Source organism: Buteo buteo, chromosome 21 (assembly GCF_964188355.1).
Source record: "Buteo buteo chromosome 21, bButBut1.hap1.1, whole genome shotgun sequence".
Classification (NCBI taxonomy): Eukaryota; Metazoa; Chordata; class Aves; order Accipitriformes; family Accipitridae; genus Buteo; species Buteo buteo.
In genome coordinates, this window is record NC_134191.1 from 19,802,809 (window position 1) to 19,820,094 (window position 17,286).

At 47.8% G+C, this 17,286-nt stretch overlaps 1 protein-coding gene across 1 annotated transcript in view; it reads right to left on the reverse strand.

Moving 5' to 3' along the window:
* The window catches only part of CACNA2D2 (calcium voltage-gated channel auxiliary subunit alpha2delta 2), a 226,972-nt gene extending 213,786 nt beyond the window's left edge, over positions 1 to 13,186 (reverse strand). Inside the window, exon 1 of the mRNA XM_075052711.1 lies at positions 12,819 to 13,186. Coding sequence (XP_074908812.1) covers positions 12,819 to 12,943 — 125 coding nt within the window. The 5' untranslated portion in view covers positions 12,944 to 13,186. The remainder of the gene's footprint in view (positions 1 to 12,818) is intronic.
* Positions 13,187 to 17,286: the final 4,100 nt, after the last annotated feature.

The following is a 17,286-nucleotide window of genomic DNA, read 5'->3' on the forward strand; positions in this document are numbered from 1 at the left end:
ATGGTACTACAGGATTTGCTATACATGCTTAGGACATTGGTCCATCAGGCTCAGTTTCCCCATCTCCAGCTGCAGCCAGCTTTTCACACCAGAAAGGATGTGCCTCCTGTCCTGGAGGACCCCATAGAAGGAGGATGCTGTGCTGGAGCACCTTTAGGAACGAGGATGCTATGCCAAGCACTGTGGAAGTTCCCCCTACTGCAAGAAAACTCCACTCTGCAACAAGCTGTCTTCCCTTTCAAAAGAGAAGTGTCACTAGGAAACTCTACTGGAGCCTAAGCACAGATCTGTCCTGTTTCTCGCCAGATGCCTCAATCTAATAAGCCAGCAGTGCACCCACAACCTTGCTTCACAATGATCATAGTTACCATCCGTGTGCCCTCACCATTGCAATAGCACAATTAAAGCACAGATAGTGCAATGGCCTGTCAAACATCATTTTGAAAGGACTGATCAAAATTAAACTGCCAAATCCTCCTAATATGTCTGACAAAAACATCTTCCATTTTTTCAGGAGGAGAGAATGGAACTACAAAGGTGAAGCAGTAGTCTCAAATCCAGACAGACTTTTGGGAGCAGTCAGAACTGCAACTCAACCTCCCGACGCTAAATTTTATGTTTGCCCTTGGAAGACAGCACTCGAACACCAAAGCAGGAAACACACACCTATGGATACCCCGGAGCAGGTCTCCTCCCAGCCCTCACACACAATACGCTCACATGTAACGGAAATCTAAGATTACAAGACAATTCTCTCTTCTGCTTTTCTAAATGACTATCGACATCAAAACCAAAAACATCTGACATCCAAAACCCCTACAAATATAATGCCTCAGACTCTTTTTTGTAAGAGAGAAAAATCCCAGTCTCTAATGTGGTCCTCCCAATGGGGCCCGTGACATCACCAGCCCCTTTCTATTTAGAATAATGACTTCTTCCACACGCCAAGAGATTTGAAATTACCTGTGAAATATATTTCCCTAGGCACAGGCTCAAGAAGCATGTAAATTACCCAGCTTAATGGCCTCTAGAATTTCTCTCTGAGACACACACAGGGAGTGGGAAATGTTCAGATGATATCTCAGGTACCGTCCGAGGGGATAAACGTCTGAGGGATGATCAGGAGCTACTGCCCTACAGTTCCCCCAGTAACCGGTCCCACTGGTGAGCACTTGCCACAAGGAGGCAATGAACACAAGAGATCCAATTCTAAATGAGTGCATCATAAGCACAAAAATGCAATTTTAAAGAGAGCATTTCTTGGGAAAGGTGCCTGACCGTAATTTACACGGTACAACCAGCCAACGTAGGGCTTATGCAGCAGAGGGCACCCGTTTAATTTGCAAAAGCCCACTGCTGAGCGTGCTAAGCACTCGGCAGCAAGCCCTCTCACCCTCTGCCTAACTCTACAGAGAACAGCACTGCCCAAGCTTTGATGTCCAGGCATTTGTCAGAGAATAGCGTCCTTCAGAGAAGCTTATCATCCACAAGGACAGTTCCCACTCTCCCAACACCAAAAAAAGGGACAGATTCGGTCCCTGGAGTCCAAATCCTCCTGGCCATGTTTCTGTTCTTGCAGTTGAATCTGATGTCTTGTTAGTACGTAGCAGAAGAAACATTTGTCCCTAAATGAAGAGCATGGATTCATTTGGAGGAACAGAGGAGGAGGAATTACATGATTCGGGTTGTAATTCCTGCTCCACCACTGACATACTGGAGTCTCTGAAGCCTTGGTTTCATCAGCAAAATGAGCAATAGGGAAGTGTAAGTGCTATTACAAAGCACATGTAAAAAACTGTTATAAGGAGTGGAAGATGGAGAACAGGACAAGATGCTCATACAGCAATGGGGAGGGGGGACAATCCCAAGGGCACCATGAAAGAATTACTTGTTTCCCCAGGGAACAAGCCTGAGGCACACAAGCTTTGGTCCTGATGCCAAGACTGACAGGTTGGTCACCTTTTAACGCGTAGTGGATAGAAAGTAGGTCAGAAGATCAACTGGGGATAAGAGAACACCTGGAAGATAAGCCTGGCAATGGAAAAAATGGGCCAAATTCCTCAGTGTCAATCTCCTCAAAGCAAAGGTGTAAGCCAAGGTCTTTGCTGAGACTCTTCCAAAGTGAGAATCTGCCCTCATTCTCAGCCACAAGCATCTTGCTAACCCACATACTGCCAGAAGCAGTGGTATCACAGCAAGATTAACACAGAAGCAATTCTAACAACAATTTCCAGGCTAATTTCCTCACTCACAAGCATGCCACCAAGGGCTGAAGTCTGTCTGGACTCCTCACAGCTATCTGTGCTCAAGATTAGCTATACGTCACTGCCAGTAATGCAAGCACTCCACTATTCGGAAACTATTAGAAGATAAATACTAAACCTGAACATCAGGTAGCAGTAGAAAAAAATTAGAAGGAATGACATTGTAATAAAAATTGTAGCCAAGCCAAATGATGAAGCAAGGTTAGTTTCATGTGGAAAGTTAGACAAAAAAATACCATATACTTGGAATAGTCCTTGCTTTGGTTGTGGGATCTGGACTTTTGTGTAATGAACTTCATAAACTTCAGAACATTTCAGCAAACTGCAGTTCACCCAGTACTGCAAGTTGGCCATGCTGGTGCAGGATGAAACAGCACTCTCACCACCAATACTACCCAGGCCCTGAAGCACCAGGCTTTGCGCATGAATCCTTCATCCAATAAGGGGCATACGTTTTTAAGTAGAGAAACAGCAGGTATTTGCATTACTTGTGGCCCAACATGGGCCTCGGCTAACGCAACAGCTGGAGCATCTCACCCGCAGTCCATAGCAGGTCCCTTTTCAGCTCACCACCACCACTCTGCAATCACTCTGATACTACTCTGTAAGGACAGGTACCATTTACTAAACCTTTCATTTCTGCAGCTCCAAGAAACTTCACATACAAGAACCTTCATGCTATCTTGTGGGATCTAATAATAACTGAAATGGCACAAACACAGCAATAAGTAGATTTAACCAAGAATGAAAGTCAACTATTACGCAAGCTACCATAAAAATACCACACCTTTTTCTCTGGCAAGTGGCAAACCTACTCTTCCACCAGCCAGCTGTGACTCCAGAGAACAGGGGTCTGGCAGCCGCTTCCCAATGAGAAGGCAGCCATGCACTCTGTTGCCTAAGAGTCACCAAATAAGTGACATTTATTAAGTGGCCCTTATAAAATAAAAAAGGCTGCTTTCGGCACACATAATCACATTCGTGAACTGTACAACTCAGCAATGCTTTCAGCACAAGGCTCCACTTGGAGTGGTGTCAAGCGAAGAAAGGCAGGAAAAGAAGATTCCCACACACCAGCGTTGCCACAGGCAATGCTCCATGCAGAGCACCAGCCTTGGGAGGCAGCCTCACCTCGGGCTTGGTAATGCCATGCTTGCTCAAGCAAACACGGCACCAGCAAGGCTGTCAGGACAGGGCTGTAAGAGGGGGGAAAAGGTACGAGCTAGCTCAGCACCCACCATGGTGAAGTGAGACCTCATGCCAAGATGCAGCTGTCAGAGCCCTTTCATACCTGGCTGCCCCATCCTCATGTGTGGGCAGGGAGAGCAGAGAAGCAGGGGGAAGTTGAGGGTATGAAGTTCACCTGTGGAAGGAGCCATTTCTCATGAAAAAGAGCCCCAGCCCCTAGCAGGTGGTAGGAGTGAGACAGAGCTGGTTAGATTTTTCTCTAAGGTAAAGCCTAGATCAAAACAAACATAGTGAGGAGCAAGTGACACAGAAGGGTTCAATTTAGCCTTAAGATGATGGGTAAAAAGGCGGTATTGATGTCAGAAATGCCAACACAACATTTTTGTTGCCAGGTCAAACAGGCAGGCAGGTGCTAGATGGGGTTATTTAAAAACTGGGACTGAAGCATGAGCAGATAGTAGATGCGTTAGACGCATTTCTTTTCTCCATCTTACAGTAAAAGTCACATCGGAAGCAACCACAACCACCACCATATTTAAAAGTTAAAAGACAAAGGGCTGAACGTTATCCCTGGCATAATCCCACAGCATCGTTACATCAGGGATGAATTTTGTCCCAGTATCTTGAAAAATCTTTTGATGGTTCTCCGCTTTTAAACCTAACATAGCTGTAGCAGAGTACAGCATGCAAGACTGACAACAGCAAATTCTTCTGCATCGTAACAAACCCGATGTCAGGGAGAATGGCTCAATCACCAGCAGTCCTACAGCATGCAGCCAAGGAGGGGAATGAAAGCATCCCTGCCTGTGCACAGAGAGAGTTCCTTTTGGACTGATGATATTTTGGTCTGTGCTCTTCGAAGTGGTGTCATTCTGTGCGAGGCAAAATAATGTCATCAGTTTGGTCACTACTAAACAATTATTAAGACTTCCCAGCAAGCAAAAACAGAATAAATAAAAACCAAGAGCTGCGTGAAGAGAAAAATATTGATTTTTTTTTTTTTCCATACTCATGTAATCTACCCTCCTTCCCAGAGCAGGCAGGGGAGGAGGGGAAAGCAGAGTGCCCACGAAGCTGTGACGCATGCCTAGCTCACTGTCCTGAAACCCTTTTCAGCTTGCAGGTCTTGAATAATTAAACGCTGTTTCTTCCACCCTTTCTTTCTCTGGTATGCATGACACACTGCTGCAGAAGGTTTACTTTTACCTGTACCATGGGCATCACTCCCCCTGCAGAGGTCCTGGAAGCACACAAGCCCACACAATACATTCCCCCTCTCGCACCCCCCTGATCCCAAGAATGTGAGACTACAGTGAACGCTTAGTAGAGACCTCGAATTTATAAGACTACCTCAGACATAAGGAAATGGTACTTTGGCTCCTCCTGGGTCTACTGAGTTTGTTATGGAGCAATAAAAAGACTTTCAACCACTCACAGCCCAGAACCTGATTCAATCTTCAACACCTGATAAAGTTGAATATTAGGTGCTTCGCTTGGCTTAAGTCTTTCTCTATTTTGGTGTCCATGTTACAGCTGCCAAAAATCTGACTGTGAAACCCACCATACATTAGAAATGTAAACAAGGCACCGCATCCATGACCCTCACTGTGCCATACTGTAGAGAAAGTGTTCATTGGCCACAATAAAGAGATATTATTAAATGAAATCTAATAGATATGAGAATTTAAATACAAGAATGTCTCTGATTCAACAGAAATTAAATCAGTGAGAGCTTTAGACATTTTTGAAGCATAGGTGCCTTATACAAGGTCAGCTCTGAAAAATACTTAGAAATATGCCCCTTGGTTTGTTTTCTTATTTGGACAATGAATGTGAAGTTAGACTTTAGATAAGGGATTCTTCTGGACTGAAGAATATTAAATGCCCACTGGAGAAGAAACACACCCTGATGGGAAACCAGACTGGCAGCTTGTGACAAGAGCAAAGTTTCAGGACCCAGCTCTGTTATGAGTTAAAAGGCATTGGTACTTATAAGGAGAATCACATCCTCATTTGTCACTTCAGTGGAGATGGATGCAACACTCTTTCCCAATTCTTTCCACCAATTTAACAGTTTAGGGGGTAACTTTGTTTGTGCTTGGAAGGCCAAGAGGCTCAGAAGCTTGAAAGCATGGGGAAGGCTCTATTTATCAACAGATCAGGTACGCGGTGGCAGCTACACCACGAACCTGTACTGTGCCTGCCGCGTCACTGATTTTTAGCTCTGAAATGGTGTTCCAGCAGGGACTGAGGCAAGCCGGCACGCTGCCACCAGGACTCAGACTCTTACTGCCCTCGCTCTCGCTGTTGGATAACACTGACTTAATGCTCCTGCGGGCCACACATCTTCCAGGTTATCCTGACCAAAGCCCTCTGGTCCACAGCCATGTGCTCTGCACGCTTGCAAGACTTACAGTCGCTGAATGCCACAAAAAGCCTGGCCAGCTCTGGCTTGATCCTTCATTTAGTGGAACTCGGATAAGAAAACCTCACCGAAATGAGTATATACTTTAAAGAAACTACCCCTGAAAAAAAAAACATTCCTCCAGGTGGGAAGCTGCCGGTATTTTGGTCATGAGATTGTCACCCTTCCCTGTCCTTGTGTCTGTACTCCCCATGCTTCCCCTCCACCCCCCCCCCGCCCCTCCCTGAAGCGCAAGTTGCTTTCGAACATTACACAGATTTTTGCTCCAATGCACAGCATGATCTAACTAATTCGCACTTCATTGCTCTGCACACCTCATCATTTGCACATGAAAACAGCAGTCTCTCTCTACCCCTCCACTCGCTGCCTATTTCTTCCTCCTCCTCCTCCACCCCCCGCCTCCTGCACCTTCTCAGCAAAACTCTACTACGGAAGCTGCAGTGAAGAGGCTCACATTACCAGGACTCCATTGCTTTTACAAAATTTACTAGCATGCTGTGAAGCCTCATAAATAATTCAAGATAGACAACCTTTGTCAGGTAAATGAACGTGCCTTTTGTAATCCATCACTCTGGGTTTTCTATCACAGTGATACACATACTCACTGTAGGCACAGCCCATACTGATTCATGAATTCCCCAAGTGTCAGTGCAGGACAGGGCAGCAGAACAGTTTTTGCACCAGCAGAACCCAAGGAAATCCAAAGTCTGCCCACGGCTTTGCTGGATTCATAACAGATACCCACTTGTGCAAAAGTAGCTCCAGCCTAGTCCATGGAAAGAGCAGCCCCATTCCCACCCTTTGGGGGCCATGAAAGAAGGATTGGGGGGGTGGGAGGCAGGAGACTCATTGTTATTAAGGATCTCCTTTTCATTGCAAGAACTTCAGGGATTTTTGACATAAATCAGAGCTAAAAATCACGTTGCATCCTGTGCTTCTTGGGTTTAACTCCATGCACTTCAGGGGTGCTACTGCACAAAGGCACTTGCCTCATTAGAGATACGCAAACTCAACTTCTGTTTTGGCAACTGTGCCCAAGGCTTTATCATCATCAGAGCTATTGCACTAAATGGTTTATATCCCTATTTAGCACCCAATCTGATTACTATCAGCAATTACCTCCTCTGGAGTTCTGAGCCTCAACTGGAAGGGAGAGGAGGAGGCCTGATCCTGGTTCTCCGGAGGAAAGGCAGTCTGACATGGCCCTGGGAGAAGGTGTGCTGTACAACAGGACCTGCGCCGTCCCCACCAGACTGAGAAGCGGCTTCCGAGGAGGCGGCATGGCAGCCTAATCCCAGGCAAGAATAACGACCTGGTGCAGAGTTAATGAACAGATACAGACACCACAGACCGTGCAACCTTTGTCTGGCCCGACTGCCATTCAGATCCTTGTGTCTCTTGCCCTGCAGCCCTTTCACCCGGCACAAACTGATCTGGCTAAATATCCTGGTCACTCACGCATCAGCCAATGCGAGAAGCGCTTTGCTTTACAGTGGGAGAATTAATCCTTTGGTCTGGGTAAACACCTTTTATTCTTTATGATATTTACAACCACAAGATAATGGCTGAGATGGAATTGGAAGGCTCGTAGGACAACTGTCAAAGTTATAAAGAAAATCCACATGCATTCTCTGAAAGATCAAATGATTCAGCCTAAAGAAAACAATGCCAATAGCTTGTTGATACAAACCAACTCTCAGTAACAACAGTTTGTACAACCCCATTCCCCACGCAACCCAGCAATAATAAACTTGAGGATGAAGGCTGGATTACAGGAACAGCTCTAAAACAACAAAGTACTACCAACACCCCAGAGAGGAAAAAAATAATTCTTCTAACAAAACAAATTTTGCTTTCAAGAGGCTCCTGGAAAAGTAAATATCGAAACATTCAGACACTGTCCTTTCTTGCTGAATATTTCACTCATGTATTTTGCTTGGTAATGACTTTTTCTTTCATTTCATCCCACTTGAGTATTTCATTGGCTGAAAAAAGCATTGTCTAAATTCTACGGTTTGTGCTCATGTACAATGTTACAGCATGCAGATGCCCCAGCACTTAATCCCTCAAGAGCCTTTCTGATGGCTTTTGAAGCCAAACACCAGGAAGCTCGTTCAAGGATAAATTTTCAGGTTTCCATTTAGACCCTATGTAACCACCTTCAGCTTTTAAGGGGCTGTTGCACACATGCATACAACACACACACAGCTTCTTTACAATAGAGCTTCTGAACTCTGCCTGTCAAACAGCAAGCACGAGCCCATTTCTACCCTCAGGTCTACATGCAGGAGCTTTATTGATTTCAGTGGGAACCCACACACTCTCTGAAGAGAATTTAAATTAACAATTTTTCAATGTATACAGTTGAAAAACTCAAGCTTCTGAAACCACTATCTTAAAGGGGATCACTGCAGGCAGGGTACAGTGTTGAGGTGTCACAAGGACAGGCAAGAAAGCGGTAATGCCCTGCTCTGTGATTCCTGCCCTCTCCCCGTGTGCGACCTGAGCAGGAAGCATTCAGCAACAGTAACAAGAACAGAGAAAATTTTTTAAAATGCCAAAGAAATACTGCAAATGGCTTTTAAAACAACATTCGGTCCTCTCCCTGGGCCTGTTCTTTTACCTCTGGGCAGTTCACGGTGCCTCTGCGCAGCCCAGAGCGGATTCTGCCGCTGATGCACAGCCCACACAGGGCTGCTGCAGGGACACTGGGTGTTCCTGCCTCCACTGGGTACAAGTTCTCACACAGCCTGCTCAGCCCTCGCAGGGATGGAGCCACGTTATGTGTCAGTCACTCGCTGGGGTAGATTGCCCTCCCAGGGAGCTGTCTCTCTGCTCAGCTGAGTGTGGCTGAAGACAAGCAGGGCTATCTCCCCACTTCTTCTTTGCTCCTTTCCAGACAAGTTCCCTTCCCAAGCATCAAAACCGTAATTGGAAGAGATTTTCTGACTGCACAGCAGGTGGGCAGTAGAACAAGAGAAGGAGCTTCCTCTACACGATATCCCGCAAACCCTACAACGTCCAGTCCTAATAGAGTTATTTATTTCAAGCCCTGCTAGCCCAGATGTGCCACCACTACCAGCATCATTAACCTCATTTGGGGTGAAATGACACAAGTACAAATCAAAACCCACTGAAAGGAAGCAATTAATTTGATAGAGGCAGCCTCAAGCCCACCTTCCAGTGATGATGGGCACCTACTAGGCCTTATTGCTCTCAGCAGGAGCCTTCACTGCTCACTACCTGACAGGAACACTGGTAACACCTCCAGCTTGCTGCCCGAAACTACTGTCTGCATCTGACAAGTGCTAAATCTCATGTCGGAGAGGCAGGACGAGACCCTGGTCCCCAAGCTGGCACTTTCCCCTGCAGACATCCCTTTCTCCTCCGGCTGGCTGGTCAGAGATGCCCTGCAGAGCAGCGATGAAGCCAAGCCTCACCAGCGGACGCGCAGCAATTCTGCGCACACCTGCTTCCTCACAAGAAGCAAATGGCTTGCCACCCTTTAGCAGATGGCAATTTTCTTTCAAGTCCAAGTGACAAAAAGCCTTTCTGCAAAGTGAGGAGGGGGTTTGTTCTGCTCCCAGGCAGCAGCACTGGCAGACACATTCTCCGGCACTCACATGCACAAAATCCCCACTAACGGGAGGCGACGGCAATACAGGTGCAGGACTCCCCTGATTGACCAGACTTTCAATCATCTAATACCAAATGTCCCAGAAATTCAAGCAGAGGTTGTTACCACGCTGCCACAGGAATCCCTCTGCGTACTATTTAAAAGAAAAATTAACTGCAACCAACAGCCTTTCTTTTCACAGCCATTAATCCCGTTGACCACACAGATGCACATTCTCGTACGTGATCATTCCTAAAAGGAGCCTTGTCAGTCAGCGGACATCACCTAACGCGCCCGCCCCAATGGGTTTGTTCCAATCTGGGATTTTGCTTTTTAAATCTCAATGAGAAATTCCCCTTTGGACAACTGGCTGAGCCGAGCCTTCCTTAGCTCAGCATAAGATGATTAAAACCATGCTACCCGGGAGGGAGAGAGATAATGTGGAACACCAGCGATTTATCACGGACAGAACCAGGAATCAACACACAGAACCCCTGATGATAATTAATACAATTGTAACCAAAAACAAGAAATAAAAAAAAAAAATTGTTCTTTATTTTCTTCTCCCCCCCCCGCTCCCTTAGGCAAAATATCCTAATCATTCAGTCTGCTGCCTGTCAGAATGAAACAGTTCTGGGGCTGCTTAAAAAAAGCAGCCTCATTTTTGAGTCCTGTAGTGAAAGATGACTTAAGAGATTTACAGAGAAAACCCCCAAAGACAAACAAGGTTTCTAATCAATGCTCTGAATCATTCACAAGGGTGAATTGTCCAAAGCAGGAGAAAATTGGCTCGTAATGGGAAGAATTTAGCAGCCCATCTCATCAGCTCAACTCAGCTTCTGACCTACAAACCTTCCAAGAAGATTTAAGTTACACCCAGCATCTTTAAAAACAAGAAGGGTGCAGACAGGTAACTACTCAGGGGGGAACAGTCAGCTAAGGAGTGTTGTTCAAGCCTTGGTGCCAGCTACCATTGAACTCTTTACTCCCATTAAATATTTCCTTCCCGAGAAACAACGACGGCAGCCCTAGGGCAGAGCGCGGAAGGCATTTCAGCCCACATGTTACAGCATTAACCTACTGCCCAGCAATTGTGCATCATCATCAAATATCCATTCGTGACTCTTCTCTTCTCTGGGTTCACAAAACAGGTCATAAGGGGAATAAAACGAGCAAGAAGATTCCAGGTTAGGCTGAGGGCTTGCATCCCTTCTGCGTCTCTTCTCCGGATGCAGCCAGACAGCATTACTTCCCACCAGAGGCACACACAGAATTAGTGGCCTTTTCAGGACCATTCCTTCATATTTGCAATGAATCTTTGGCAGCGGGTTCAGTTTTTTACTCTTCTTGCCTCTCTCAGTACAGAATCAGGCCCATCCTAATAAGACCACTGATCAGAGAGCACAGAGCTAACAAAATCTATCCTAGTAAGCCCTACCAAATTATCTGGAATAAAACCGCCTTGGCTAAAAAGCTGGCACAGTTTATTAGAACAATATTGCTAATAATTCGAGTGAGGGAAGGCCAATGCATTATTTACAAATTATACGCCTCTCTTAAGTATGTTTCTCCTGGTATAGGAACCTTCTTATAAAACTTTCTGCAGTTGGAAAGAAAACACAGTTCTGACTTATAAACTGGTACCCAGAAGAGATTTATTCTATAATATGATTCTGCATTCTGAATTTAAGAGGAGAAAGCAACAACTTACAACCCTGAAAAGCTGCTGAAATATCAAAAACATCCCATGAACTTTATCTGTGCTTCCCCACGTACATAATCCCCTTTACTTCTGTAGGGATTCTCACGGAAGTAAAGATTATTCATGAGAGAGCAAGGCTGGATCAGGCCATAAGGCTGTGGTACTTGGATGAGAACTGGCACGTTCCCTTTCCTCTCCTCCCCCTGTAGGTAGACATTTCTCAGGGTCTTATTCTGAAGAATTTCTGTATTTCCGTGACAGCAAGAAAAGGGAACCCATCGGCTCCCAAAGGTCAAAGATATTTAGAAATATGGATACATGACCCAAAAGAATCCAGAAAGAATCTGTTTGAATTGGAGGTATTTCTGAATAAACAAGGAGCACAAACAACCATGCCTTCGGTGGAGCTAGATATTAACACGGTAAGCTACAGCTCTCCCAAATAAACAACACTGTTTCTTCTGCCGATAAGCCTTCTTCTCAGAAGGCCTGACTACATGCCTGTAAAAATGTACTTTGAGATCAAAGACACTAATCTAAAAGGCTTTCAAAAATACTTCCTATGACATATATATAACATATTTCTATTCTTAAGCAAATCAAAAATGACAAGAAAATTGTGACATAAAGCAGCGCACATCCACTGGGGCAGCACAAAGTTAAGGGCAACACTGCTATTATTAACTCTATGTCATTGAAATCTTTCCCCCACCTTCAGAAACGCAGACTGTAAGGACACGGTGTCAGCCTTTACTTTGAATCATCTGGATGTTTTTTTCAGGTTTGTGTCAACAAACCTTAGCATTTCATAACGCAGATGACAGCCTCTTAAAATACATCTCGGCAAGATTTCGCATGGATGTGTGGAGGGGGACAGGGCTTCAGGGTTATCACAGCACGCAGGAGAGCCGAATGTGTTAGCAAATATTCCCAAACATTAACTTCCAAAACGCTCGCTTTCTTCCAAAAAAATCTATTTATATCCTTCCTGCAGCGACTCTCCAGTCCCCCACCCCCTCACCCAAACGAGCTGCTTTCCGACTTTCTCTTTCAATAGATTACAGCCAATTTCTGCCGGTCCGGAGGGAGGGAGAGGAAGAACCGCCAGCTCGGATAGCCTGTGGAACTATCCATCTATTATTAGTTTATGCTCAAACTCCGGTGGGTACGGCCGGTTGTGGGTACCATATTGTGTGCTTGAAACGAAGGGGGGGGGGGGGGGGGCAAAAAAAAAAAAAAAAAGTCCTTTTTCGTCTTTCCCCCCTCTCGCCACATTAACGCTTCAATCGCCGCCCTGCACACCGGCACCCGCCGGGGAAGTTTGTGCTTTCCAGCAACTTTGGGTCCCTTCCTCGCCCCGCCGCTCCGGCGGCCGGCAGCGAGCGAGCGGGCGGACGGGCGGGCGGAGACCCCCGCGCCCGATCGCATCCAGCGCGGCGCGGCGCGGCACGGCACGGCACGGCACGGTACGGCACGATACGGCGCAGCGCCCGCCGCTGCCGCTCCCCCGCGCAGCGCCGGCAGGCCCCGGGGCGGCCCCGCGATGCGCCACCGGGGCCGGGCCGAGCCGAGCCGCGGTGCCGGGGGGTGGGGGGGGGTCCCGGCCGGGGCGGCGGCACTTACGTGTGCTGCTGGGGGAAGCTGTAGCCGTGGGCGGCGGGGGCGGCGAGGAGCAGCAGCAGGGCCAGGTGGCCGCAGAGGGCCGGGGCGACGGGCGCCGCGCTGCCGGTCGGAGCCGCCATCGCCATGTTTCCATTAACGGCGCGGCGGGGAAGGGGCAGAGGCGGCGGCGACCCCGCGGGGCGGCTCCCCCCGCCGCCACTCGTGCGACGAGCGCGGCAGTCCTCGGCAGGGGGAGGGGGGGGGAGGGAGAGAGCGGGGATGGGGATGGGGGGGGGGGGGCGGCGGGCAGCGCCGCGCCGGTCTGCGGGCACCGACCGGCGGCCGCTCGCCCGCTGCCTCTCCGCGGCGGCCGGCACTGAGCGCCCGCCAACCGCTACTTTCCCTCAAATAGGCGGGCAGGCAGGCGGCCCGGCCCGGCCCAGCCCGGCCCTGCCTCCTCCCCGCCCGCCCGCTTCCCTCCGCCCCGCCAGCCCCCCGCTCCGCTCCGGCCCCCGCCGCCCCGCCGCCGCCGCCGCCGCGCATGCGCCCCGGGTCCCCCCCCCCCCCCCCCCCCGGTGCCGGTCCCGCTGCCCCCGGCCCCGCCATCCAGCCCCCCCCCCGCCGGGGTCTGACCCCGGCCCCCGCCGGTGCTGGGGGGAAGCAAACGCCGGCGCCTCCCCGAGCACTGCCGCGGCGGCGGGTCGGGTCGTCGTCGTCCGCCCCCCCCGCCCCCGACCAACGAAGGACCTCGTGGGCTCCTGCCTATCTTCCACCCGGGTGCTACCCCCCCCCCCCCCCCCTCCCGCCGTGGACCTGTCACTGCCATTCTTGCCGGTTTTCTTCGGGGCCACCTCCCGGAGAAAAGCTCCAGTTATGTTAAATAATAACAGCAGCTCTGATTTTCTTTCTTTTTTTTTTTTTTTAAACACACTGTGACTTTGGGGAGCATTTGCGAGCGCAACAAGAGAGCAGGCTAAAAATTCAGAATAACAGAATTAGTAAACAGAGCCCCAAATCGCCAGGGTTTCTGAGCCAGACTTTTGAAGGCCTGGATTTTACAACACTGTCTTCTGGGTAGCTGCAGTGTAATTTCATCTTCTCTAAATCCAAACCCAAGCTGCTCAGCTTCGTTGAAACTGACCACTGGCAAGTCACAGGGACAGCTGGCAAAGGCAGAGGCAGGAATACCGTCCGCATGCTTTCCAATTCCTTCCCCAGGTAGCCTAAACCTGGACAATCACCAGCTTAAACCTGGCCAGGCAATTCGTAGCCAGCCCCACTTTGCCCTCCTTAACTTCAGAAAAGCTGTCACGTTGGCAAGATTGCCAGTATCTGGACAGATCAGAGGAAGGGTGTCTCAAACCATACATCAGCGCTTTAAAGACACAAAGGCTCCTTGGTCCTGCCCACTAAAACAGCAAGGTGCAGCGGCAGCACAGGAGCCCCTGGCAGTTTGGATCCCAGCGCAGAGGTTTAAAAGCCTTCCAGCTTGGGAAGGGAGGAGGATTTCGATGGGGAGAGGTTGCTTCTCCGAAGCGCTCCATGCCCTGGTTTGCCAGAGGGGTTTTTTTCTGCCGATGGATGGAATTGCCTCCATCCTTTGTTTTTTTATGGGAAAAAGAAACATTTTGGAGTGACATAGACCAAGACTCAGATTCCTGGTATCCTGGGAGCACTGAGAGTGCTGCCTAAACTTGTGGTCACATCCAGACATACCACAAACTTCATGCAGTGAGGAGCACTGATATATAAATGGAAACAATGAAGATTTGATGCACTGACTCCAGCTCGAGCTGGTTCACAGAGACAGTTCTTTTTTTTTATGAGGTAGAGAAACACTATGCTTTTCCCAACTCATGTTGGAAGTCAGCAGTAGAACCCACACTCAAATCCAGGAAATCGGACTTGCAAAAACATCAGACACTAACCTGATGTGTTCAACACAGAGATGGATATGCACAGTAACTTAATACTTCAATTAAATATTAAGAAATACATCAGTATTCCCTCTCTAGCTCCTGTACCACATGCAGACTGTGACTATTCTTTGCACATCTTCAGGACAGGATCTGGTTTTGCATCCTGTATTTCATCTGCACCTACCATACATAGTTTAAGCCAGGTTTGCATGAGCTATTACAGTCTGAATCACAGTTACTGACCTGTCATACGGAAGTTTCCAATTTACAATCTCCAAGTGTGTTTCAGCGGTGGTAAGTGGATAATCTCTAGCGTATACACGGGAAACAGAGCGACAATAGGATAAACAGCTTGTCCATTGCTGGCAGAGTCGGCAGCAGATAGTAAACACTCTTCATTGTGTAGAATTTGGCTTTCCAAACTCTTGAAAGACAAATTCTCTTGTCTGTTACATCCATACTTTCTTTCCCAGAGGACCTGGGTTAGCATCTCTCTAACAGATAAAATTTAACTCAGGATATGGGCCCACAGGGTCCAGATTTCAGGTTCCTATTCTAACAGGATATCCAGGGTCTATGAGGCAACACTGCAATTGCCAGATATCCTTTATAATATGGGATTTTGCTGCATTATGCAATCTGATCCTCTGTCCTGTAAGAAAAGCTCAGGGACACAACTGTGTATTGCCACGGCTATCAAGTGCTTTTCCAAATGCCTGGCATCCAGCAGCTGGCTGCTCTACAATTGCAAATGCATCGCATGTACACAGCAGCCCCAACGCTGGATGCTCCAGCCTGTTGTGCTTGAACTGTGCGCGTGTACAGAACAACTTGCCATCGCAGGCACGGTAACGCGACACATTCAGAATGGTGTGGGTGATTTATTTCTTTGAGACCTGGCTCTCCAAAATCCTTACAGTTGTTTTGTTTTAATCCAGATATCAATATTCTTCAGAGCAAAATTTGATCTTGTAGTCTTACAGTAGGAGCGGACCTCTAGATGTCAAGTAATTACTTTCAAATGTTCCCGTTTGGGTTTGTTAACAGTAAAGCCTTGCCTGATATGTCCCTGTTTTTAAAGAACAGTCCTGCACTGCCGGGATGGACATTTTGTTACAGTGTTGTGCAGTTGTTTCTCTTTGTTATTTCAAACGCTTTCAACTATGTGGTACTTGGTCCTGTGATCTCTGCAGTCCGTACATGGAGAGGTTGGTTAGTAGCAAGCTGCTTGGAAACAGTCTTAAATTTAAAGGCACATAATCATGGAATTAGCCAAGATACATGGCAGGAAAAAGTGTTGATTCACACCTGCGCGCTGCTAGACTAACCCTGTCGCCTCACAACCAAAGCCCATTTCTCAGGGCACAAATTATACAAATTTATCAGGGGGCTCCTTTTACTACCGCCCTTAAAAATGCTGCAAGTTTATTTTCCAAGCTGTGCATAGGAGAGAGTAACATCCAGAACCTGCATAAAACTATGCATTATAAAGTCCTTATGCCAACAATTTTCAAAATCAATGCTGCCCTAAAAGAGAGGGAAGCAAATAGGTGGAGTCATCTTCTACCTGGTACTCTGTTGAGAATGACAGGAAAGATAGCATTGCTACTTACACTGTCCTTCACATTTTCTGCAGCAGGTGCTGCTACACTGTGGCCTGTTTGAAACACTGTCTAACCTGCAGCACCAAGCACCACCAAGGCACACAAACGTGGGCTTGAACATGGAGTTCAAGCCACAGCCTCCAGAGCAGCTTGTAATAGGTCAGTGTAGGTTCTCAAAGCAAGTATGAATCAGCCTAAGGTTGCAGTGAAAGCACCATAATCTATACAGGACCCTGTGAAATTCAGCACGATACCTGAAATACTGACAGGGTTGCAGCAAAACAGGCAGCACCACTGCCGTTCTCCCACGTCTTTTAGTGGAGAAGCCATGTACGGGGAGGCTGTCTAAGTTGTTCTTATGACTGATTTATTTGCAAATGCAGGTGAATGCTAGAGAAGGTGTGAGTTTAACTCTCCCCTGACTGATCATTTCACAGGAAAAATGTGAGCCTTTGCAGTCAGTAACTGCTGCGTGGACATGTTTCTTTCCTTACTCCTTCAGGTAAACCAAGTTCAGCCCTCCCCTGCCTCTCCTTTCACACCATACAGGGGTGAGAAGGGACAGGCATCCACACTGTCCTCGCAAAGCACATGCCCTCTGTGCAAACCGAGTGACTGAGAGGAATTAGACAGCAAGACTACTCCTTTCCCTGTCTTAGCACTTTACAGTGAAATGCCACTGCTTATGTATTTCTGATGGGCAGCTACAGGGGAGATTCCAGCATGCCAAGAGGGAGCACAGCTCTGTACAGGATCCTCCATGAAGGTGAGTCAGTGTCCCCGGACACAGGCTTCAGCTTTAGGCAGACTGGCACAAGCACCTGGCTTGGTACATGAATGGTAGTTCAGCGGAACAAATAAGTCAGTTTAAACCTGAAGCACTTTCATGGAATTAGTCCAGATCCACACTTGTGTAATTGCTAGTGCAGTTTTGCCCCCCATGGCTAAACACGCGCCTGTAACTGG